General features: G+C 35.5%; 1 protein-coding gene across 7 annotated transcripts in view; it reads left to right on the forward strand.

Annotated features, from left to right (window-relative positions):
• The window catches only part of ANK2 (ankyrin 2), a 279,598-nt gene that overhangs the window by 131,972 nt on the left and 122,848 nt on the right, over positions 1-24,778 (forward strand). The window contains exon 1 of one of the 7 annotated variants that reach the window (XM_087962975.1): positions 4,052-4,769. The exons of 3 other annotated variants lie outside the window; for them this stretch is intronic. In XM_087962975.1, the coding sequence (XP_087819101.1) occupies positions 4,647-4,769 (123 nt within the window). In that variant the 5' untranslated portion in view covers positions 4,052-4,646. Of the gene's footprint in view, positions 1-4,051; positions 4,770-20,399; positions 20,726-24,778 lie in introns of those variants that run through there. 3 more of the 7 variants (XM_087962973.1, XM_087962974.1, XM_087962979.1) reach the window with 3 other exon arrangements.

Consider the following 24,778-nt stretch of genomic DNA (forward strand, 5'->3'; position numbering starts at 1 on the left):
ATACTTTAGTACTTTTAATACTTTAACACTCCTGGAATCTAGATCTAGAAGAAGGAAAGAAGAAGGAAGAACCTACACTCTTATAAAAATTAGCTCAGAGCCTCAAAAGCCCATTAGGACATTGTTATAAAGTGTGAAGTGACACGGCACATAGTCTTCTTAAAAACCATCTTCTTATTTCATGTGGGATGTAATGATTTTCTGAGCTCTCATGCTGCAATATGATATATGCACACACACAAACACACACACACACAATGTACACACACACACACACACACACACGCTTATGAAAAAGCACTTTATGGAAGGCAGAGCTAAGAGCCATTAATTTTCACGCTGCCATGGCATATATTGTATGTTGTTTGGTTTTGCATACCACAGTGCATGGTGGAAAAACTGGAGGGACTTAGCTGATGCAAGTAGAAGATCATGAGTTATGACACTATGATATGATTTAGGAACTGAAGGGGAAAAAATAAGTAGTAATGAAAACATAAAGAACAAATGACTGGGTATATGCAATTAGTAATGACAATTAAACATCCTAGTGATGACACAACTCCAGCTGAATTGGTGAGAAATGAAAAGAAACACTTTGAAAGGTAGATATGAATATATTACCTGCTTAGATTAATACAGTCTGCCTTTCATGAATATGTAACATTTTTTCTAACTATGGAACCCAGAAGAATAGCAATAGCAATAGCAATAACAATATCACTTAGACATAAACTACTTCATAGCCCTCTCTAAGCGGTTTACAGAATCAGCATATTGCCCCCAGCAATCTGAGTCCTCATTTTACCGACCGTGGAGGGATGGAACTTGAACCTGGTGAGATTCGAATTGCCAAATTGCAATAGCAGTCAGCAGAAGTAGTACTGCATTCTAACCACTGTGCCACTGCTGCTCTTATCAGATTACTAGTGTCCTTCACTAGCTATTCATCCTTCTCTGATAGAATTTCTAACTTTTTCTCTTATTCGGGCAACGAAATGTATTTGCATTGATAATTCTAGTGTTGGTATCCCACTGTACCTGTTGTGGAGCAGCGGAATAACCTGAGGCAAACACGGAGTGAATTTCAGCTTTTACTTTATTGTAGCAATAAAGGGTTGCCGCGGCTGCCACGCTAACAAGGTAGCCAGCCGTCAGACAACAGCTGATGCTGTTTGACAGCTCCCTTTTATAGCCGGCTGTCAAACGGCATCAGCCAATAGGAACGGTCCGTGTTCCCGCTGGAAACACGGACCGGAGTGAAGACTTCAGCTCAGTCTTTTCCAAACACCACAGTACCTATGAACTTGCAAGCAATTGCCCTTTATTAAAACATCCAACTTTGTGGCTCTGTTTTAGTTAAATCAGTTAGTTAAGTCAGTTTGCCAGACACTTTTAGGTTTCTTTTTAAAGTTGACTGTTAATTTATTATTAACACATGTGTCTTATGGTCATAAACATGCAGAAGAACAACCATAAACATACAGATGAAAACCTCCCAAGAAAAAAGAAAAAACAAAGTCCCCAAATTTTGTGTTTCTGTTTTCTAAAATTTTGTAACAGATTAAATTAGCAAAAAAAGATTAAAAGATTCCAATATTAATTTAGCAAAGTTTAGAAAGTTTATTTAGCATTTGACAGCATTCATACAAATTGCCAACACTGGCTATGAATGTAGAGTATTAACATAATAGATCTCCTTGAAACATAAACAAATTAAAAAAGGTATAAGTTTGCAAGGGAGCTGGATAGAGAAAATACCTTCAACATAACTTTGCTTTCCCTGTTTTAATATTTGCTTAACTGTTCATATGTAATAAATGGGCAATAATTTTTCATAAAAGGCATAATAATCTACTTCTGCTGAAGCCAGCTGCCTACAATCTGGTAGTTCAAATCCCACCAGGCTCAAGGTTGACTCAGCCTTCTATCCTTCCGAGGTGGGTAAAATGAGGACCCAGATTGTTGGGGACAATATGCTGACTCTGTAAAACGCTTAGAGACAGCTGTAAAGCATTATAAAGTAGATATAACTCTAAGTGCTATGTGCTATAGGCATCATAGTAATAGACCATCACCATCATCATCTCATCCAGATTGTAATCTTGTATCAAACATCTGTCTGTCAATATGGCAATATTTTTTATTTCCTGTGATAAATTTATATACTTGAAATATTCCTCAAATGTTTGCATAATACATTTTAAAAAATATTTTCTGTCGCTGATCTCTGCCTTTTTAAAATTAAACCATCATTTATTATTAGATAAATATCTTGATTTCCATTGTTATGATATCATCAAGGTACCAGAATCAGAGTTAGGGTAAGAATATAGGATACTTTCTGTCAAATTAGCTTGAAGCTTCTTTCAGGAATCCAAAGAATTTCATTAATATATGACTCAATGCTTTTTGGGGAGATATTCTATATTAGTGATTCACTAACACTTATCTAAATTAAACTGTAAATAACTACTTCTTCTTACATAAAATCCCCATGGGTCTTTTAACTTAGAAAGGAGGTGCCATAAATAGTGTGTCCAAACCCCACGTGATTAATTGTGGGAATACTCTTTTATTTTTAAATCTAAATCAGAGTAGGAAAAGGAAAGAAAGGCTTAAGGCTTCACTAGTATTGTGCAGAATGTGTAAAAGGCCTCACTGTTCTGGTGATTTGAGAGAGAAACTATCTACTTACCCTGAGTGATAAGGGATAGAGAATTTTGGGCTGATAAACTGCACTTCTGGTGAACAGATGCACTCACCACTGGCACCCTGGAGAACATAATCCTTGTCTTAGTGGAATTTCCATTCACTTCCCATATCTGTGTTTTGCTTTCTAAAGCAGTATTTTCGATTTCAGCAACTTTAAAGAAGTATGGATTTCAACTCCCAGAATTCCCTGGGCTTGCTAAGGAATTCTGGTTGAAATCCACTCACTTTAAAGTTGCTGAGGTTAAGAAATACTAATCTAAAGGCTATCTAATCTCCTTTGCAAATGGTTTGCCACCCTAATAATTAGAAAGTAATGACACAGAAAAATATCTTCCACATAAATTAAATCATATTGCTTTACATCCTAGTGATGATATAAGTTCAGTTCTATTTTAAAATGGAAAACAGCTTTTAGTACTTTGAACATTATTTTAAGATCCCTAATTTCTGCCTTCGAACACTGACATTGCATAGTTTTAATATATACTGTAAAATAATTTCATTTTTAAGTGTACATTTTGGATAGGTTTAATCAGTTATTATCAGCAGCTGTCTGATCAATTTCACATCAACCTGTTTAGGTAAACCTAGAAAGCAACAGCTCTGCAATTTCAAAGTAGCAAATTCTATTTTGGAATGTCATCTTTATATTTTGCTAGGCCACTTTTCAGCTATAGATTTTGCCATTGAAGAGAGATTCCACCTATCTAAAATAAAAACAAGTGACTGTATCATGAAAACACTGAGGAAGAGAGGCAATTACAGTTTAATTATAGTTTAAGGCACCTTTTTATTTTATTTTTTAATTCCTTTTACTGTCATCCTGTTTTTTTATTCCTAACATAAGCATTTCACAATTTTGTTTGGAATAATGATACAAATCATGATTCCACAACAGATGATGACACTCTTCAGCTATGTATAATATAATGCAGCCAAAGATACTCTATGCTTTATTCTCCTTCCCTCCTAAGAGTCCAGCTGAGTAGCATAATAGAAGCCCGGATTATGCTCTGGTTTTTTTCCTCCTTAAGTCCCTTCTCCAACCAGAAGCAGGCTGACTGTTTAACGCAGTTCCCCTCAGTGCAGCCTCTTGTGGAGTTGAAAATGACACAATAAGGTTCCGACTGTTCCCAGACCTCCCCCCTCCCCTCCTTAGCTCCAGCACAGATTTAGACAGAAAGCTGCTTTTTGCAGACAGAACAGACTGCAGCTGGTCTGCTCCGAATGTAGCAGTACTGGCCTCTTTTTATAACTACTTTGCTTTAGGGTGGGGGGGAATAGCTCTGGTAGAAATGTGGAAAGGGGGGAAAACCGGAGTGGTGGCTTGTGTAGCTTGTCATCTGCTTCAGCAGAGATATTTGCAGCAGTAGCAGCGAGTAATTAAGTCAGACTGCACCATTTTCTTCTCACCCTGTAAGAGGGTGATGGTGGCAGCAGAGGCAGGGAGCTGTCCACCCCCGTCTACCCACGGACCCACCCACTTCCAGCGGATGTACAGAGGTGGGTTTATCTTGGCTTTCCTCTGAGAGGCATAGTCCATCTGGAGGAATCCCAATAGATCTTTTCAATGTGAGGAAACTCTCTTATATTGGATGGATTTTTGTTTTTACCTGTCAGAGAAATTTCCAGATGCTTCATGCTTGCTGCAGGGAATTCTTCCTGTGCCACTGTGTGCGTATTCTGTGTTCATACAAGGAGATCACAAGAGACTCTTAATTCAGGGTATCATACTGAATTATGGATGCTGCAGAGACTAGAGCACAGCTGTGACCTATCACAGACAGCTTGAGGAGGAGGAGGAAAGGAGAGGGTTGCCCAGTGAATATCTGGCTTCCAGCATTACCTCGGCAGTGTCCTTGTAAGATAAACAAACCTTGGATTCCTGGGTACAGGAACGGAGACCTCCAAGCTGATATCCCTTTTCCAAAATGGCTCATGCCGCTGCTTCTATAAAAAAAGTTCGGGAGGCAGAAATTGATGAAAGGGAGAAGGAGAAAGAAAAGGAGAGGAAAAGGCAAAGGAGAATATCTAGAGAAAATCGGAAGCGCAAGGTATGAGCAAAAACCATTTCCCCATCATTTCCCTTTATTGTACTGCATAGTACAGGATACCTTCAGCAAGATAATAACAGCATTTTTGTTATTTCATTCCAGAACGTCTGCATGCCTTTGCTTTTCAAAAATTATTCTATGCTTTCAGTAGTCTTGCTGCACTGAAAGCAGCAGTGTAAATAAAGCTAGTGACACTAATATATTGTTTTTTCTCTATCTTCAAACCAACCAAGTCTGGTTTGATCACTTTTATGGCAGATATTTTTTAGGCCTGATCTAAAATTGTTTACTGGCAGGCAAAAAGGGACTTTGCGCTCCATTTAATTAGGTTAGGTTTTGAGGTTTGTGGCACTGTTTCTCCTCTTTCTTATTCTTTGCTTCAAATGGCATGCAGTTTCACATCAAACCCTCTAAACAAACTTAAGTTCTTCTGCTTGCAGTGATGACATAAATGTGCTATTAGATTTTGATATTCTGGTAATATCTACTCTTTGTATATTCCTACATTTCTTAAGCCAGGCATAGAAAAATGATGTATAGAGTATTTTTGTTTAAACTAAATTCAGTTGAAAATAAAATTTGGCCTTATTGTCACTTACAGGTTAACCATTCTTGGATTATTTCTTTCTGGAGCATTGTAATTCAATTGATTTTGAATTGTGATTCAAACAGGGAAACAATTGACAGTTGATTTGTTTTTGTTTTTTTTTAAAGTAAACACAGTCACAAATATCAGCCAAATACTAACAAATGGTTCGTTTTGCTGGTTAACAACAGTTAGCTGTTTAACTATTTCACATATTGAATGAGAAAATAATAATTATGAGTGTATGCAGGAAGTACTTCTGAAATTATATTGCTTAGAGACATTTCATGTAGAGAATATGTTAACGAGCCTAGAGATTTTAAAAATGTACAGTCACAGGTATCAATCACACAAGTGTTTTTATTTCTGTATTTCACTAGTTAAGTAATGCAAACTGAATTTCTCCATAGGCGTTGAAATAGATATGAGCGTTTATTCCATCACATTCGATTTATTTTGCACAAATAGTATAATTTCATATGGAAAAAGCAAACTTTTATATGTGAAACAACATTAATATATAAGAAATTCCTGCCTATTTTAATTCTTCTTTATTAATACCTTATCTTTTGTACAAGTTGCTCGTATTCTATAACACTTCATAGCAAACTGCACACACATTCCATCATCTATACTATGCTTAAGGTTAAATAAATATGTCCAGTCATGCTTCATTTTAATTTAGAGATCTTTTCACAAATTACTAGAATTACTCTTCCTGCTGTTCTTGTTTAATACATGCCTAGTCTGTTTATCATTTTCTTATACTGGCATTGTGAAATGAATTAATGAATTAATGTTAATACTTTTTTCTTAAACTGCCAATTTATTATGTTGCTAAATACCTTTGTGGTACTTGAAGTGATATATCCAACTCTTTAAAAGCTTTGTTTACTGTATTAATTGAGTTGCAATAGAATTTTCTATAGCATAATATGAGTATCATTTTAAATATAGCCACAGCTTGATACTCCCAGACAGATTGTGTTCAGTATCCTAATTCTTCAGACAGAATGCTACAGAAATAATAATCCCTTGGTTGTGATTTTGTTTCAATCGGCAGATATACTAAAACATATAACACATGAATAAAGCTCAAAAATGCATGTAGGTCATGTTCAAGGATTGCATAGTTTGTGGTGATAAGATATTGCAGATCTCTGGTTTTTAAAATTAGTTTTAAATGTGATGCTAGGCTTTTAATTAAATTGGATATAATTAAATCAGTATCTTCTGACATTTCCTTTTTATATACTGCTCTATAGCCTCGATTAGAACTAGAGACACATAGAATTGGCCAGAAGTTACTAATATAGTGGCCACAGAAGATGGAAAGATCAGGATGTTCTGGTATCAGAATAGGCCAGTGTTGCTCAGAATATTCAAGGAAAATATTATAGTTACGTTTGTTTTGTTCCATTTCATATTCTGCCATCAGCTTCCCTACGCCTGTCTTTTACTACAGCAATACAGTATTACATAAATAGGTACCTTAGCTGTACAATACACTTGCTTTGTAATAAGGTGAATTTGGTTTAAATTTATTGGTTTTTTTTTCCTTGCAGAGGTATATATTAATGAAAGCACATGCATGATAATTGCCATAATAGTACATATGCTGTATATGTAGTTAAAAGTTGTAAACACTGTGAAAAACAGGAAGTGTCTTCAAAAATTGGAATGAGATGGTCATTGTTTGATGGCTTCTTTTTTAACTTTGGAAAAAGATACAAGTTTTCTATATAGATATTTATACACATAAATGTGAGTTTAAGTCTGATAAACTGGATGAGAGATATTATCATGCACAGAAAAAAGTTTGGTGTATCATTTTGTTCTGGCCACCAAAGAGTGAAGTCACATGTTTTCTCTGAGTGGTTCATATAAATACTGGGGTTGTAACTCTTCCAAAAAAATTCATATTGGAGAAAGGAGGATGCAGGAAATGAATATTGAGGGAGGGACATAGGAGAGGAAGAGATCTCAAATCTTAAAATTTATGGAGCAAATGAGCATGTGTAGAAATATGTGGTTAGACTGACACGGGTATTGAATCCTTTATGTTCCCACTACATGTCTGATCCTGATCATTATATTTGCAAACTATGATTTATCTCTTTATACAATAGCAAACCAAACAAATCATGGCTTAGAACAAAAATTATAAGAAATTTTTATTTCTTATTAAATGTATAAACAGAGAAGTTCAGTAAGAATGTTAAATTATATATGATTACTGAAATAATATTCACAATGTTAGGAGATGGATAAATTTCAATGTTTCAGTTTGGAACCTATTTATAAACTAAGATAGAGAGGAGAAGGTTCTGGCTCTCTAGTTGAGCTTTGGTCAGCAGGATCAATAGTTATAAATATGCAAATTTGTAGAAATGTGGTTCTGAAAACATTAGAAGGCTGCACGATTCCTACTGCTGACATAATGGAAGATACTTATTTATTCATTTAATTTATTAATTCTTTATGAATCAAACCAAAGTCGTAAAATAAACAAATAGATTTATCAATAGATTTCTGAGAACGATAACCAAGAAAAATCATACGACAAACAATTACCTCAGCTAGTGAAGGCTATTGCTGAGTTAATCAAGTCTTAGAAGAGCAGCTGAATAAGAAGCCTTAAAAATTGTAAGCCAAGAAAAGAAGAAAAAGCTAAAAAAATGAATTGGAACATGGAATCCTGTGAAAAACAAGAAAAATACAGTACATTCGAATGTTTTCAACATGCTACATTACCTTTCCATTAGAAATTATATAGAAGCCCATATCTTTCTCTAATAGGGTAATTTTCTGTATGCATTCTAAAATGGAATAACCCAGATATGACAGTCTCACTTCAGTGACTTTTGAAGAAATTCAACACAACACAATTTCTAAACACGAAGAGCAAAATATCATCATTCCCCATTTCAACCTTAGGATATGGATAACCCATTGTGTTCAATATGATGGTTTGAGAAGTATAAAACAGAGAAAACTCCCAAGGGTATAGCATAGTTGGAATAGCTATTTAATTTTTTTAGCACTACCTCTAAAGCCATTCCTTTTATTCTGCCTAGTTAATTTTACTCTGCTTTAGTGACAATGCTAGAATAGACAAGGAAAATAAGAAGACAGAATAGATAGGAACGAGAATTATAGGTAGCAGGAGGTTCAGGAGTAAGGAAAATATGTTGATTTGACATAACAAAAAGTTTTGCTACAGTTTTTTTGTATCTGCTCATAATTTTGTATTAAAAACATCACAAAAGATTGGTGAGTGTAGAGCATTAGAATAGTTCCCCCTTTTTGTGATCTGATTATGATTAAATAGTCCATGGCTCAAGGCTTTTTCTTTTTTCTTTGCTTCACTCCAACACCTTTTAAAAATCATTTCCAGATCTACCGGTATCTAAACGCAGCCACACATGGACAGTGTTCTGACCCAGCTTCCCAAACACGACAAACCCTCTGAAGTTAACTCAAAGATTCCTTTATTAGGAGCTCCAGCAACCCCAGCAAAAAGTTTTTCTCACAGGTCCAGCCGGCTGGGAGATGTATAGTGGTTTGTCACATCTATTCCCCTGCCTTTTATCCCCAGAGCTAAGATGGGGCTTCGTTAGTAACGGTAGCTCTTCCTTCCCAAGGATCAGCCCATGGATTTCCATTGCTCTCTATCCTCTGCCTTCTGCGCATCCGCACATCAGGCACTAGAACCAGATGTTTTGCCTTTTCCTCATTAGCCACTTTCAGACCTGGGGGCTGTTGACTCTCCATCTGAGGGCTGACAGACAACCCAGGGGCCACAATAGACTGTTTGCCAAACAGAGGCATTTTTGTAGGACCCTTTCATAATATTTATACATGAATTCCAAATCTCTAAATTGAATTTGAATTCTTTGAATTCAAAGAGGATGTGACATGGTCTCTTCACAATCTGGCCAGAACAGCTGGAATTATTGTTTTTAAGCACTTGAGAATTTTGCTATTTCATGTAGTTCCCATTATGTTTCCAGTCATGAACATCTTAAGATGTTTCATGTTTAATAATGCACATACTGCTTAATTATTTAATCTTTTTCTTATGTTGTATAACAATTTTACGCTGCTTGACATTTATGAACTTTGAAGCAGACAGTTGGATTACCATGTAATGAAAATCATCAAGTAAGCCTAGGTTTCCTATAAAGTTTATTTTCAGACCAATATTTAATGATAGTAAAGTTGGATTATTTAAGTTTCTGGTAAAAAGGTTATTACAGAAAGAGTTCTTTGGATCCACAATAAATCTTTTAATATAGATTTATTCCAAACATTCTATGTTTTAAGGTATATTTAAAGCACTTATCCCAATTTTAAATACGCTGTGGGAAATTAACTCTTAACTTTGTTTTAAAAACAAAGCTCACAGATATTAACCTTTGGGAAAGGCATTAAAACAGATACCAAATAGAAACTTACAAAATGAAAATTAAACCAAATCTAGTCTAAGCCATATGGTCATACTAACAATTATCAAAAAGTACTACATATATTAAAGGCCCAAATCAAACAAAAAATTGCACATTAATATTGGCCTTAATTTTGCAGCTACCGTATCTAGTCTGTTTTTTTTTCTGTTTTGTTGTTATTTAGTGATCTTCTGGACTTTCATAGGCCTGATATGATTATTTTATGAAATATAAGAAAACACAAATAAATCAGTGGTATTATTTTTAATGCCTCTGTATAGGTATCTTCCCACAAATATTGCCATCTAGTTGGGCCCAGGAAGTATTTTTTTCTATGGCAGAAGATGGACAGCACAATCAGGATTATGTTATTATAGCCAATCTCAATAAAAGCAGTTTTAGCCTTCTTGTGGAGTTAATTTTATAATGTGGTATACCGCCTGGTGCTGACATTCCCAAGTATTGGGAACAGTCGGATAGGAGCCTGAGAATTATATTTGGTGATGTACTGGAGAACTTTAGTTGAAGTGGCCTACCTCAAATAACATGCTCCAATATATCACTAAATACAGTTAAAGACTTAAATTAATCTGACTTTAAATTAAAGTCTGCATTTTAATACATAGAATTCCTGACCATATAAGTCTTTTAAATGATTGAATGAAATGATAAATGAAATTTTGCTAGAAACTGGAGAATTATGAAAATTGAACCCTGGCTTAATTCCTGTTGAAATGTGATTGAAACAGTGACAAATATCTACTCCAATGGAAACTACTATTCCCCTTTGTTTTCTTTGTTTAAAACGGATCAACAATAAAAGGGTGTTTTAAGTTAACACATATTAAATTGTGCCTATATGGAACTAAAAAGTTTTCACAAATTGAGCTAAAATATTGTGTAACTTTATGTTGTATTCCAAGTTAGTCTAGTGGTTTAGAGCAGTATGTGAAAACAGCTGTATTCACAAATAGTTTGTTTCACCCATGAAAAAGTGAGGTACACATGCAGTATCATGTTGTGATAAAACTGTGTAAATTCTTAATTATCATATTTCCTTAGTCATATTAATGTATTTGGCTGGGTTAGTTAATAATGTGTTTATTCTCGTGATAACATTGTACTGGTGTGACATGATTATGAGTCATTCTATGTGACATAAATACTGTATAAATAATAGTACAAATAAATATTAGGATGGAGTGTTTTTATGTTTGAGTGCTGAATATAGAGACATATGTTTATGTCAGATAAAAGCTTGCTCTGTCTCTGCTACTAGCAGGAAGGGATTACTGTGATTAATGCACTGATGAATTCACATATAAGAACAGCCTTCTGGGGATTATTTTTAAAAGATGACTAAAAATAAGCAGTTTTTATTGGTTGAGTATTTAATTATTAAACATTAATGGATAGTTTGGCTCAGATCATCGTCCACAAGATAGTTATTTCATCTTTATTGTCAAATCATCCACTAGATTTATGGATATTATCGAAAAATGAAATGGATCAGTTTTCACTAAATGTATGTCAAGTATACCAAAGCTAATGGGAAATACTGCTGTTGCATTTTACTTTATCTATATGGAAAAACTCATCAGTAGAATAAGAGCTCCAACCTTTTTTCTGTAAGAAATAATTTTGCTGTGAGAGGATTTGTAGAAGAGATGAGATCAGTGGGATTTTGCACACATGGATCAATGGAATATACTGTTGGATTGCCTGCCATTGCTAAGTAAATGGTTGGTTTTAGAGAAGATTAACAGTTTCATACATTTTAATGTAAACAATCTGAGCTTATTCTTAAATATCGTTAGATTGCTTCTGATATTTTTTTTTTTAAAAAAAATAACAGCAAATCCATAATGCAGATAGAGAGGGAGGGAGTAGGATAGATATCTCTCACCTCCTTTTGCTTTTTTTTGTTCCTTCAAATCAGTCTTGATTCCTAGAGACTGCCTGGGCAAGTCCCTAGAGTTAATTTGGGGAGATTTTTCATTATCTACTTCCTAAGACTGCAAGAGAGTGACCGGCCTGTGGTTACCCAGCTGGCTTTGGGTCTAGACTCTTTAGAGACTGGAACTTGCAGTCTTTTTTATAATGTTAAAAAAAAAAAAAACCCCCCCCCGACCAAAACCCCCCCCCAGCCCCCCACTAACACCCCAAAAAAAAAAAAAAAACAAAAATATTAAAAACCACCCCCCCCCCAAAAAAAAAAAAAAAATAAATCCTTTCCCCACCCCCCCCCAAAACAAAAAAACAAAAAAAAAAAAAAAAAAAAAAAAAACCAAAAAAACACCCACCCCCCCCCCCCCCTCCTAAAAACCAAAAACCCAAAAAAAAAAACAACCACCCCCCAAAAAAAAAAAATTAAAATTAAAATTACCCCCAACAAATAAAAAAATTAAAAAAAAAAAAAAGTTTGCCCACCCTGCCCTAATCACTACCAAACTGGCTCATAGATATACCTATACTATATATCTTGTTCTATAAAGTGAAAAAGGATTGAGGAAAGCAGAAATGGTGCTTGTTGGTACTGGTTGTATTTGATAGAAAAAAATAGAAGCTTTCAGTGCCGCTGAAATTTGGTAACAAAATCTGGGCAAATGCTTGCAGGAAGGGGTACTTTTGGCAGGCTGAATGCAATCCATGATTATAAACCTGCGTATTTGGCATGTACTTAAAAATCAACAATAGAAAAGTTTTCAGGCTCGAAAGGTTTTCAGCTTAGGGAATACTTTTCTCATTGCTTTTCCTTGTACATGAAAAGCCAAATATTTTTTACATTTCTTTTGTGTTTCCATTAATATCATTGTCTTTTAAAAGGTTAGCATTGCTATCTTACAGAGTTAGAATTGCTATATCATGTAGGCAAAGCACTTTGAATATTTGTCATTCTATAAATGCAGAAATAGTGCTGCTACATCCTTGGTAGCAGCACTGCTTTATATAGAATCTCTTGGATATATTTAGCAATATTAGTAAAATGCTAATACGTTTGGTCACTTCTGTTAACAATAATTAATAGTTCTCTGGTAGCAAAGACATCTCTATTGTTTTAAATGATACATTGATGTAAACAATTGACCAAATGCCACAAATAGACAAAAATTGTATTTTAAGAAAAAAATAAATACTTTTAGCTCATTCAAATGATTCCATGACTCTGTTATAAAATTGTGCTTTAATTGGTATATAGCTATCTGATCCATCAGGGTCTCAAGTGATGTAATGCATTTACTGTTAATAAAGTGCTCTTTGAGGATTTGTTTTTACATTTTTTTGTCTTTACTTCGTGTTGTGTGAGATCAGTATAAATAGATTTCCAGTTTAGAAAAAATAGAAGGGAAATAAATGTCAGCTTTCAACAAGATCTTGACTATGTATCAGAATGGTCAAACAAATGGCAACTTCAAATCTCAACAAATAAATGCTCTGTCTTACATATTGGCAAAAAAAATCAGAAAATAAAATACAAGCTGAATAGTCAAGATCTTGTTGATGACCCAAGCTCTGTAAAGGACCTTGGAATACTCACCTCTAATGATCTAAGTGCTAGAGCCCACTGCAACTACATAGCCAAAAAGGCATTAAGAGTTGTTAACCTAATCCTACGTAGCTTTTTCTCTGGTAATATCACACTACTAACCAGAGCATACAAAACATTTGCTAGACCAGTACTCGAATACAGTTCATCAGTCTGGAACCCACATTACGTATCTGATATTAGCACAATTGAGAAAGTCCAGAAATATTTCACAAGAAGAGTTCTGCACTCCTCTACTCGTTGTAGAATACCTTATGCCACCAGACTTGAAATTCTAGAACTAGAAAACCTTGAATTACGCCGTCTTCGGTCTGATTTAAGCATGGTATATAAAATCATACATTGCAATGTCCTACCTGTCAATGAATACTTCAGCTTCAACCATAACAACACAAGAGCACACAATAGATACAAACTCAAAGTTAACCGCACCAAACTTGATTGCAGGAAATACGACTTCAGCAATAGAGTGGTCAATGTCTGGAATACTCTACCCGACTCTGTAGTTTCTTCCCCAAACCCCAAAAACTTTAACCTTAGACTGTCTACTATTGACCTCACCCCTTTCCTAAGAGGTCTGTAGGGGGCGTGCATAAGCGCACCAACGTGCCTACCGTCCCTGTCCTATTGTTTCTCTTATTCTTCTTTTATTTTTCTTATATGTACCCATTTCATGTATTCACAACTATGTATACACTTATACTTATTATCTTGTAAACAATTGGCAAATCAAATAAATAAATAAATAAATAAAAATATTGTGCAGGTACCTCAAAGTTTGCTAGAGAGAAGACCATTCCAGTAAAGAATATTTCAGCCTATGAATGAATCCCTTCAGCCTGTTCCTTTATAGTATATATATTTATTTTTGGACAAGAATAGGCCATTTCTTCTAGTCCCAAAACCTGGCTGACTGGCCAGTTCATATTCAATGCCAGAAGTTCATGCATTAGACATCTAATGAGCCTTCTTTCAATAGAAAAGGATTCAGGGGACATGTAACGAAACAGAAATGTATACAGATAGTGTTCGAGTTAGGACCATAATTAAGCCTGAAAATTCAATCATAAATCATGCCAGTCATTAAGTGGGTCATCACATTTCTAGCAAAAATGACGTAAATTGTCATCTGACTGCAAACAGTTATAAATACAGGCTGGTTGCCAAAAGTCCAAAATGCAAACACATGACCATGGAGGGGGGCAGTTATCAGAACTTCAAATCTGGGTCATATGTATCTTTTTTTTGTGCCTGTCACAGCTTTGAAAAGTTACCAAGTGACTAGTCATAAGTCAAGGACTAACTGTAGAATATTTTTCAGTAGACTTTGAGCAGATACAGTTATGTATAATTGAGACAACATATGGAATTAGCTTCAAACTTTGTGTTAGCCATCCTGACTACAACTATTTGTGAAAATAGTAGTACAAATTCAGTAAAGTTTCAAATGGAAATAAAGCAATGGTAAAGCATAAAGCATCTTCTAATGATGTTTTTAGAATTCCTAATGAATGTTAGTTTTTAAAACCTAATGTAGAACTGGAACGAAGAATAGATTAGTTCCCCAAAGGTACAGTGTTTACAAATCCTAGGACCAAATCATTCATGGCACAACCAAACCAATTAGGTCAAAGATATCCTGCACTTTTTCATTAATGCCCCTTAGGGTATTTTGAAAAAAAATTCAAGAAACTTTGACAGTGAAAGACTTTTTTTGCATTGTTTGTGCTTTCATTGTATAATGGATTGATATACAACGTAGATTACTAGAACAATTGGCCTTTTCTTGTTCCTTAGCTGCCATTGGATATTGGATATGATATACCAGATCCACAAAGCTGTATTAATAACACAATCCTGGGAAATGTCCACCCTCATATAAAGACTTTCAAACTTGAAGTCCTTAATTAGAACTTCAGGGCTGGAATGCTGTTTACTCCTTTAATCAGGCCAACAAATGGAATTGTTTGCTGTATGAAGTATTGTCTTTGATAACTTTGAAACTTGGAAAAATATGTATCCCTTTGTTTTGGAAATCTATAGGAGTGCAAATAATCTGTATTACAGATACTACTAAGTATCCTATCTTTCTATCTTTCCGTGGTCTATAAGGATATTTATTTACATCTATATATTTATATATTGCAAATTTTTAAAAAAACCAGCAATACCAAAAAACTTCTAATACCATAAATTGCTTAGGCAATTGCCTGTGTAAAACATGTTTCTCTTTAAATTTAAGATTATATAATAATGAGAATGGTTGGAGTTTGCTAAATACTTCAATTATATAACCAAAAGTGTCTGAATATCTCCTTATTAATGTTTTAAATACAGATAAATGGAACTGTAGCAAAAATATTGAGATTAATATGATATTCTAAATTGTCATAATATTACTAGTTGCCATAAATTGGATTTGATATATCAGAATTGCATAAACAGAAAATTAACCTGCTATATTTATAAAATACATTCTGCAAGACTTTGAGATTGCCAAATGCCAAATACTATATCCAGAGATACATAAAATATAGGTAAAAAATAATCTATACAAGGATTACAACTCTGCTAAATAACTGGAGTTGCATTTTGAGGAGTAAGTTTAAAAATAGGTTGCAAGAGGTTATTGTGAGGCAGTTTCATCTATGTTTAGAAGTTGCATATATACCTGCTGATATTTCAGAGGTTTTAAAGAATGAGTAGAACTTTTAATTCCTGAAAATAATTCTTTATTTTCTTTTTTCTTTCTGTTCAGGCATTTCTTCCCACTTCAAACACTTATGGCAAACGTTTTTGTTTTGTTTTGGTTTTTTTAGTAGGAAACACTGAGAGGTACACTGGATGTAATAAACATGGAGAAAGAAATGGAAGTGATGAAGGGGTTTCAGCCTCCATGCCTTGGGTATAGGAGCCAGCTATCACAAGTATGAACGAGCATAAATAATTTTGCAGGATCCAATGTGGGTCAGTCATTGGAATCAAAGGTTCAGAATCAGAGCCCAGCTCCAGCCTGAGTCCAAAAGCTCAGAAGACTTAACCTCTGGTCTGGGTGACCGACCCACATTGAATCCTGCAACATTATCCTGGGACATGTATATTGGCCTTCATTCAATAAACAATGTTAGTTAGCTTTGGTCATTGAATTAGTTAATGGGTGCAAATCAGAGTGCTGATCTTAGCTCTCCATTGTTGCACCTACCAGTCCATCTCTATAAGATTCTGCTTATTTTATACATTCTTTCCAAAAAGGGATACTGAGTGTTACTGCGCTATGTGAAATAAAGCTGATGACAGTCTGGAGGTGGATTTGATTACTCCTTGCAGTTTGTGGACTCTGGTTCAGTAGCCTTTCAAAAGATTTTTGCCTCAACAACTTCAGTTGCTAATTGTCTCCGCCTTTTTAATACATTTTATAAAAAGTACATTTAGTTTCCTTTTCATTTTGTTTGTCTCATTAAAAATGATGCAGTCGTTATTGTAAGTATCTAGAGTGGTATAGATCATAGAATGGGAATTATTTTGTATAAAATCCGCATGCTTCTAAAAATGCTTTCAAACTTAAAACTAAAGTCATATTCCAATTGTATTCATTATGCTGAGATTATATGCTGGATAGTTCCTAAATATGCTATTATTTGTTTATGAGATTTATATTGCTCTAGTTGCATTTGAGTCTAACTGGCTCTTTGGATATTAAGTACATATTTCTAAATCAATAATTACACATCAAACAAGATTTCAGTTGCTTACTTTTAATGCATGCAATAAAATTATAAGACAGCACTGCTCTTTCTGAGAAGTCTTGATGGATTGATTGAGAAAATGCAACACCCCGGTGTGAGTGTTCCATAGCTCTGCTTTGAGTTAACTGGCCAAAGAAGGCATCTCTCTTCCTCTCTCCCTCCCTCTCCCCCCTCTCTTTCCCTCCGTCCACTTGATCTTAGCTGAAAGGTCAAAAAGCAAGAAGCTAAGAGATCTTTATTTTTTATGTGTTTGAGGAGATGCGGGGAAATGATACCTTGAAACTCTTACAGATGGTATAGACTCAGCCTGCTCCAGGAAAGTCCTCACATCATCAATTACACCTCCCCAATTTAAGGCAAGAAAATGTTTTCTCAGGCCCAAATACTGTACTTCCCTACATTAGTAGAAACAACAATTACACATTGATGGTCTTAGTATATATCCCTTTGCTTGATATTCTAGACAAACATTCAAGTGTATGGTATTTGTCAAAAAATGGTTTACTGACTCCTTAAGCCTAATCAAAGTATTTAAACTGCCTTGTCGATCTATAGGATTCCTTATCAGGGCAAGGTTGCATGGGATGGGGATATCACAACCCTGCAGACTTTTCTGGGGGTGCAGATAACTAACAGTCTGAATTGATCTCTCCAAAGGCACAATTGAGAGAGTTTTAACAAACCGCACCACTGTTTGGTTTGGTGGTAGCAGTGCCTCAGATACAAAGTCCATACAGAGAGTGGTAAGGACCACCGAGTGGATTATAGGAAGCTGGCTTCCCGTCATTTAGGGCAGGGGTCCTCAACCACTGGGCCGCGGACCGGTACGTGGAGCACTCTGTACCGGGCCGCAAAGAAAATAAAATAAAATAAAAATGGCGGCTTTCTTCGCCTTCGGTGAATGCTGCTGGGATCGGGGATCAAGGACACAAATGAAAGAAGGGGAGGGAGGAAGCAACCGAAGCCTGTCCTGCTCTCCGGCTCAGCGGCTTCAGTTTCCTCCCGCCTCGTTCCTCTCTCAGTCGCTCTCTCGCTGCTCCACCAGCCCAGGAAGAAACTGCTTCAAAGAAGCCGGGGGGGTGGTGGCTTTTCCTGTCACCGCAGCTCATCCGAAGCGCCCGTTTACCCCCACCCCGCCCGCCCGCCCGCGCTTCAATCCACAGTGCTCCGTTCTGCCTGCCTGCCTGCCTTCTTCGTTTCTGGTGAGAATAATAACTATTCGCCTCTTTTTATCAGCCGAAGCTGCTCTGAAATGAAGAAGGCAGGCAGCCAGGCAGAACGGAGCACTGTGGATTGAACTGCGCACGGGCGGGCAGGGTGGGGGTAAACGGGCGCTTCGGAGGTGCTGCGGCGACAGGAAAAGCCACCCCCCCTGGCTTCTTTGAAGCAGTTTCTTCCTGGGCTGGTGGAGCAGCGAGAGAGCGACTGAGAGAGGAACGAGGCAGACACCTGAGGGAGGGAGGGAGACACCTGAGGGATGGGGCTGAGGGAGGCAGGGCCGAGGCGCTCCCTGAACTTGGTGGTTTGCTGGCAGACGTTTTATTACCCGACTAGGTAACAACATCAGATGTTACCTAGTCAGGTAATGAAATGTCTGCAAGCAAACCACCAAACTCGGATTCTCCCCCCCCACCCCCCACCCCCGGTCCTTGAAAAAGTGTTTGTGCTTGAAACTGGTCCCTGGTACAAAAAAGGTTGGGGACCACTGATTTAGGGTACTGCTTATAAGCACTATGTGATTTAGGTCTCAAAGCATTGTTAGAGACCCCACACACCCATTTTACAGTCTGTTTCTGGTGCTCCCCTCTGTGAGGAGGTTTCAAAGTATTTCTAGCAGGATTACCAGATTCTGTATCAGCTTTGTTCCCTATGCCATCTGTCTGGTAAATTTGCAAAATTAATTTATTTTTCTCACCATGTACATGTATACATCTGAACTAGACTGTGTTGTTTCTCTGTGTCATATAATATATGTGGGCATGTGGCAGTGGTGGTATTCTACCTGTTGGGCCCAGTTCGGCTGAACCAGTAGTAAAAAATCAGCTACTGGTTCAGCCGAACCAATATTTCTTTTCTTTTTCTTCCCAACGACCAGCTGTTCCGACAATCAGCTGTGCTGGGATCCCCCTCGCTGTCTTACTGCTTCGCCTAAGAGGCTTCCCTGAGGCTCAGGAGGCAAAAAGGGGAACACAGAGGGGGTGCTGCGTGCTTCCCCCATGCTCCATTTTTTGCTTCCTGGGCCTCAGGGCAGCCCCCGAGGCCCAGTAGGCAAAAAAACGGAGCGTGGGAGATGCTTAAAAAAACAAAAACAAAGCCATACCCACCCAAGTCACAGCCATGCCCACATAGCCGCGCCCACAGAACCGGTAGTAAAAATATTTGCATCCCACCCCTGGTATGTGGCTATATGCATAATTTTGTTTGTTTATTTATTTAGTCATGTTTATATAGGGTATATTGGAGGTGGTGCCTCTTTGACAGCTGTATGCAACAAAATTTCATTTTAATGTATGCCGATTCATGTACATTCAAAGTGACAATAAAGTTATTCTAAGTCTAAACTTTCAGCAGATCTTGATGACTTCCTTCATGGTATTCTAGAGATGTTTCAAATTTGGGTGAAGATAGACTTCTTATTGGTTTTATTCACTAGATTAACTGGAGTTTTCTTTAAAGGTCCATCGGGGAGATGGAAGAAAGTAGTTGACTAAATAAAAATTTCAGCATCCCTTACTTTTATATAGTAGTTATGTTTAGGGCTGTTCCCAAAACACGTTTATATTACATTAATCAGATTTGAGTTATTGTGTAGTTTAATTTTTAGAAACTACTCAAATGTCATAGTCTTCCAAATTGTGAAAAAGAATTCTGGACAGTATGACTCATAAATGCTATGAGGGGGGGGGGAACCACAGCATGAAGGAATATGTTATAATTGCATGAAATGTCACTTTTTAAAAGGGTCTCCATATACAGTAGTTTAGTATTGTTGGAATGATAAATTCCTAATAGTTATCATTTTACAGTAAAAGGTTTTCGGCCCCTCCTCTTAGAAACGAGAAGTATTAATGTAATGCTGTAAGCAAGCATTGATGTATAATGTAGTAGGGAGAGAAAAAAATCAAAACATTCAAAGGCATGCAGCTGAGTAATTCAATAACCTCCGCATGTGAAGGCATTTCACACAGTAGGGCCTTAACTCAGAGCTAGTCAGGCTGCCTCCCTCCCATTCAATTTACATGCATAGCTGGGCCAGTAGGTGTAAAAATAGACAGGCAGAGCCTGAATTGGAAATTATCACTGAATGCTGGCTATAGTTGTTAAAGTTTCTTTTTAACCTAGGCCAGTAGAGAGAAACCTGTGCCAAAGAAAACTCAGGAGAGCAAATAAATAGAAGCTACAAATATCATTCTCGATTTTCAAAACTTATCTGCCCTTTTGGAATATTCTGTACTCTGCGAGGTCAAACCCACTACAGGAGTTAACAGAAGGATATGGGCAATGCACCCATATGCCAAGCTTGCGGCACAGACAAGGGTGTAAGAGCGCAAGGGAATGTGCAAGATGCTGATAAAATTCCAGACTATTATGGATGCAATAATGGAGTGAATAAAGATCTTGAGGGGTTGGTAAGTCTAAAGAAAACACAGTTAAGAGAACAAGGAACTTGTTATAAAAAGGTAATGTGGAAATACTGAGTTAGTGTTGCCATTTGGAATCAGTTAATAGCTGCTGAAATATAGGTTGGTTGTATTTTAAGATGCTGTTGGTATCTGGGATTGAGTAAAATAGCTCATAGAACATTTTGGTGTGTATGTAAAATCTATGTGTAAAAAGTATGGTTGAAATGTAAGATGGCATTTTACACTTAAACAAAAAGAGAGAGATTAGCACAATTGGGAACCTTAAAAATTGCTTTTGATAGAATACATATATTTTTGATAAATATATTTTCTTGTTTTAGAAGATTAAAGCAAACTTTGCTTTTATAAGTCAACATTACCAGTGTTTATAGTTACTAGGAACAAGACAGACTGATGACTTTGTTCTGTACAGTTAACAGATAATGTTATAGATTTTGCTTGGAATTAGGTCTCAGTAAATTAAGTTAGATTTAATTTAAAGCAACATTCTGCTTGAGGCTATAATCTTTGTACCTCTAGCAGGGATAAACACGAATATGAATCTATTCTGAGAGTGAATAGCTTTGCAGTATGTTATAATAATCATCTTTATTCTTGTTCTTTTAAAACTGAGGTAGAATTTAATTGAAATGTTTTTATCTGCAGTTAGAAACTTTGCCTTAAATTTTCACATGGTTTGTTTGTATCTTCATTGTTGAGATATTACTATTGCTTCTCTCCTGCTTGTTTCTTTGCAGACACTTGTTCTCAAGTATAATTTATCTCAATTAGTAAATGTTAATTTCCTAGGAGATTTTAATATTCCATTTTTACCATAATAAAAATAGCTCAACTATTTATCTGGAGAATTTTTTGTAGACATATGAAGACAGAGAAAACAAAACACATGATTTTTACAGATTAGTTTAAAAAATCCAAACACCATCTGTAACAGATGAGCTTTGAGCTTTCTTTAATCCAAAGGTTAACATGAAACATGGTTCACTGAATCAAAGATTTCTTATGAATTCTAAAAGTATCAATATTTTTTTAAAAAAACAATTAGTATTACATGATTTCATAATTCCTAGTAATTTCACAAGAGTGAACAACAAATGAATGTATACTGTAATTACTAATTTATAGATATGCAGTCCTGAAGATTAGACATTCTTTTATTTTAAATAAAGCAGGTTATATTGTTATTTTAGTATTATTGTTTTGATAAGTAGAATAGTAGCATTACATCTGGAATATCTATACTATACTCAACCTTACAAAATTAGTTTCTCATAGTGTCTGGTGCAATTCAGGGATTAATCCATGTTATACTAAGAAGACATGTAATTAACATAAGCTAATACAATGTCTTTTGGGAGCCAAGAACTACATAGTATATAGATGTCTCAACCTGCCATGTGGTATATTATTACTCCTCAAGTGCTTTTGTGCATTTGGTCAGCATCACTATTATCTGTTTGCCGTTGAAGTTCCAACCCATATTTGGCATGTCAAGAATATGCTACTGCAGAGTCCTTGGTGCTCTCTGAACTTGGTTGTTTTTAGACATTTAGTTAGCAACTCAGTAACACCTTCAGTAGTGGGAGTGGGATTTACTGCCTTTTTATATACAGTAGGCTACTGTGATTCAGAAACAAAGACGTAATTGATGAAGTCATTAGTAGCAAAATATATGAAGATGAATTGAAGATGTTGCCTATGCAATTGCATATATAAATGGTTGGACTGTTTACATTCGGTGCATAGGAAGTGCATATAGTATTTAAATGCAGAAGATTCTTCAATATCTCAAATGTCTTATGTATGAGAAAGAACATTAGCAAAAACAATTTTCCTTGAATGGATTGATCCTTGTTCCATTACAGGTCAGTTTATTGCTTAGAATCAAATTATGAAATCATAGGATTATTCTAATCCTTTAGTTTAACGCAGATGGAAATAGTTGATTTAAAATGAATAAAAATCAAAGAATCTTTGGACAAATTCCACAGGAACTTCCGCCTATATTTAAAAACATAAAGCTTCATTATTGACAGTCACTTTCTACTTTACAAACACATGGAATAGCCATTCCTAATACATGATATATTTCTGTTTTCAAGAACATCCTTTGTAAATTTGACATGAGACAATGCAAATTCAGTTAACTCGAATAGCTTATTTATGTCTGATTTATATAAAGCACTTCTTGTCAAGAAAGTATCCAAATGACATAATTAGTTTGGGTATAATACCTTTAATTCTGATGTAGAATAGCACCAATTGACTTCTTAGGAGATTTCTTTTAATATTTGCCTAAATCCTGCTGCTTTACCACTTCTACCCATTGGTGGATGTATTGCCACCCTATGAAGAAACACATAATTCTGCAGTTTCACATTGAAAACATATGAAATCTTAAAGTTTTGCTAAAACCTTAGCTATTAGGAAGATCAGTGCTTGTTTTTTCAATCACTATGATTTTTTAAAATAAAAAATAGCATTGATTGTAGTTTTCCTGGAAAAAGATCTTGAAACCACAATTGTCCCTGAAATTTAGCAGAAAAATATGATGAATAAAGTAAACAGTGAAAAATTTCTGCTTAACCCCCCCTCCTCCCCAATTGCCTTATCTTTTTTTTTTTTTAAACTTCATTATAAATTGCTAAAGTTATGGTCACGTTCTTTATAATATATCCTTGCAGTTGCTATGATATATGAACATAGTTCTTTAACTTAGTCACATATTTTCACAGTGAATGTCAAACTGTAGCAATAATTGGGCACATCTATATCCACTTTGATTAAAATCTTGATCTTCTCCTACTGAAATATGTCTTTCATTTTTCCAATGCTGCAGAGAATTCCTAATAATTAAAAAGTAGTTTCATGCTTTCCTGATCACTTCATGTTTATTTCTATTCCTTCCTCCAGTTTCCTGCCAAATGCAATCCCCACCGCATTTTTTGAATTCTGAACAGCTACTCAGCTGACAGCTGAAAGCTGCCCAGTCAACTTGGCTTCACAGCCATGGTCCCTGCAGGTTTGGTCTTTCAACACAAGTCAACCGGAAAGCAAAATTTCAGTGGATGCCATATCTTTGTTTGTTTGTTGCCTTTTGTAGCACAAACATTTCATGGTAGCCACAAGTACCCTAAAGTAAGCCTTTCTCTTCTTTTTAACACTGCAATTTTAGTATCTTCAGTCTGATACTATTTATTAGATGTAAAAAATCTCACGCAGGTTAATGGGATTTGACAGCATTGATTGAGACATAAAATTACTATATTTTAAAAGTCTAGTGAAAGGAAGTTAATGTCTGGTTCAAAAGTACATTATTGTACTTTTTACCAAGAAAAAAATATACCTTCTGGCTTGAAAATTAATATAATTTGAACAACAATTTTTAAAATCATATTAATTTTTCTTTTCTTTTCTTGGTGATTTTAAATAATGTGATTTTGTAGATAATAAAATGAGCATCATTTTAAAAAAATCAAAGCTAATTAGCATTTGCAGTTTGTTTTCAAAGTGACACCTTAATAACTTCAAGGTATCCTTTGACTGAAAGCAATTCATAATCTTGATTATTGGCTAAGTATTTTTTTTATCATCATGTTATGCATTCTGGCTACAAGTGAACTGACTATTTGGTAATATAATATGCATCCTGAACATACAGACTGAAAACTAATTTGAGTTAGATGCAAGGCTTCATGTCCACTGCCAAATCCAAAGGACACCCTAAGACATTCCAAAGATCCTTCAGGGCTGCCTGACCTCAATGCCAGGCACACACCAAGAGATAAACATGTTAAGGTGGATTAAGGACAATTTTCATGTTCAACTACAGACCTCGTTGGAGAATGAATGCTACAAGGAAGGAAGCTAACATAAGCTGTTCAAATTGAACGAGGCACAAAAATACATTTTTTTGATTCTTTATCAATATTAGAAATATATAGAACATTGGAAATATTTAATGTATTAGAAATATATCAAAAAGGAAGTATAAAAATGAAAATATCAATAGCCATTACCAAAAGGAATAAATAACAG

Source organism: Notechis scutatus, chromosome 4 (assembly GCF_049901735.1).
Source record: "Notechis scutatus isolate UNSWTSFEM ecotype Mainland chromosome 4, rNotScu1.2, whole genome shotgun sequence".
Taxonomy (NCBI): Eukaryota; Metazoa; Chordata; class Lepidosauria; order Squamata; family Elapidae; genus Notechis; species Notechis scutatus.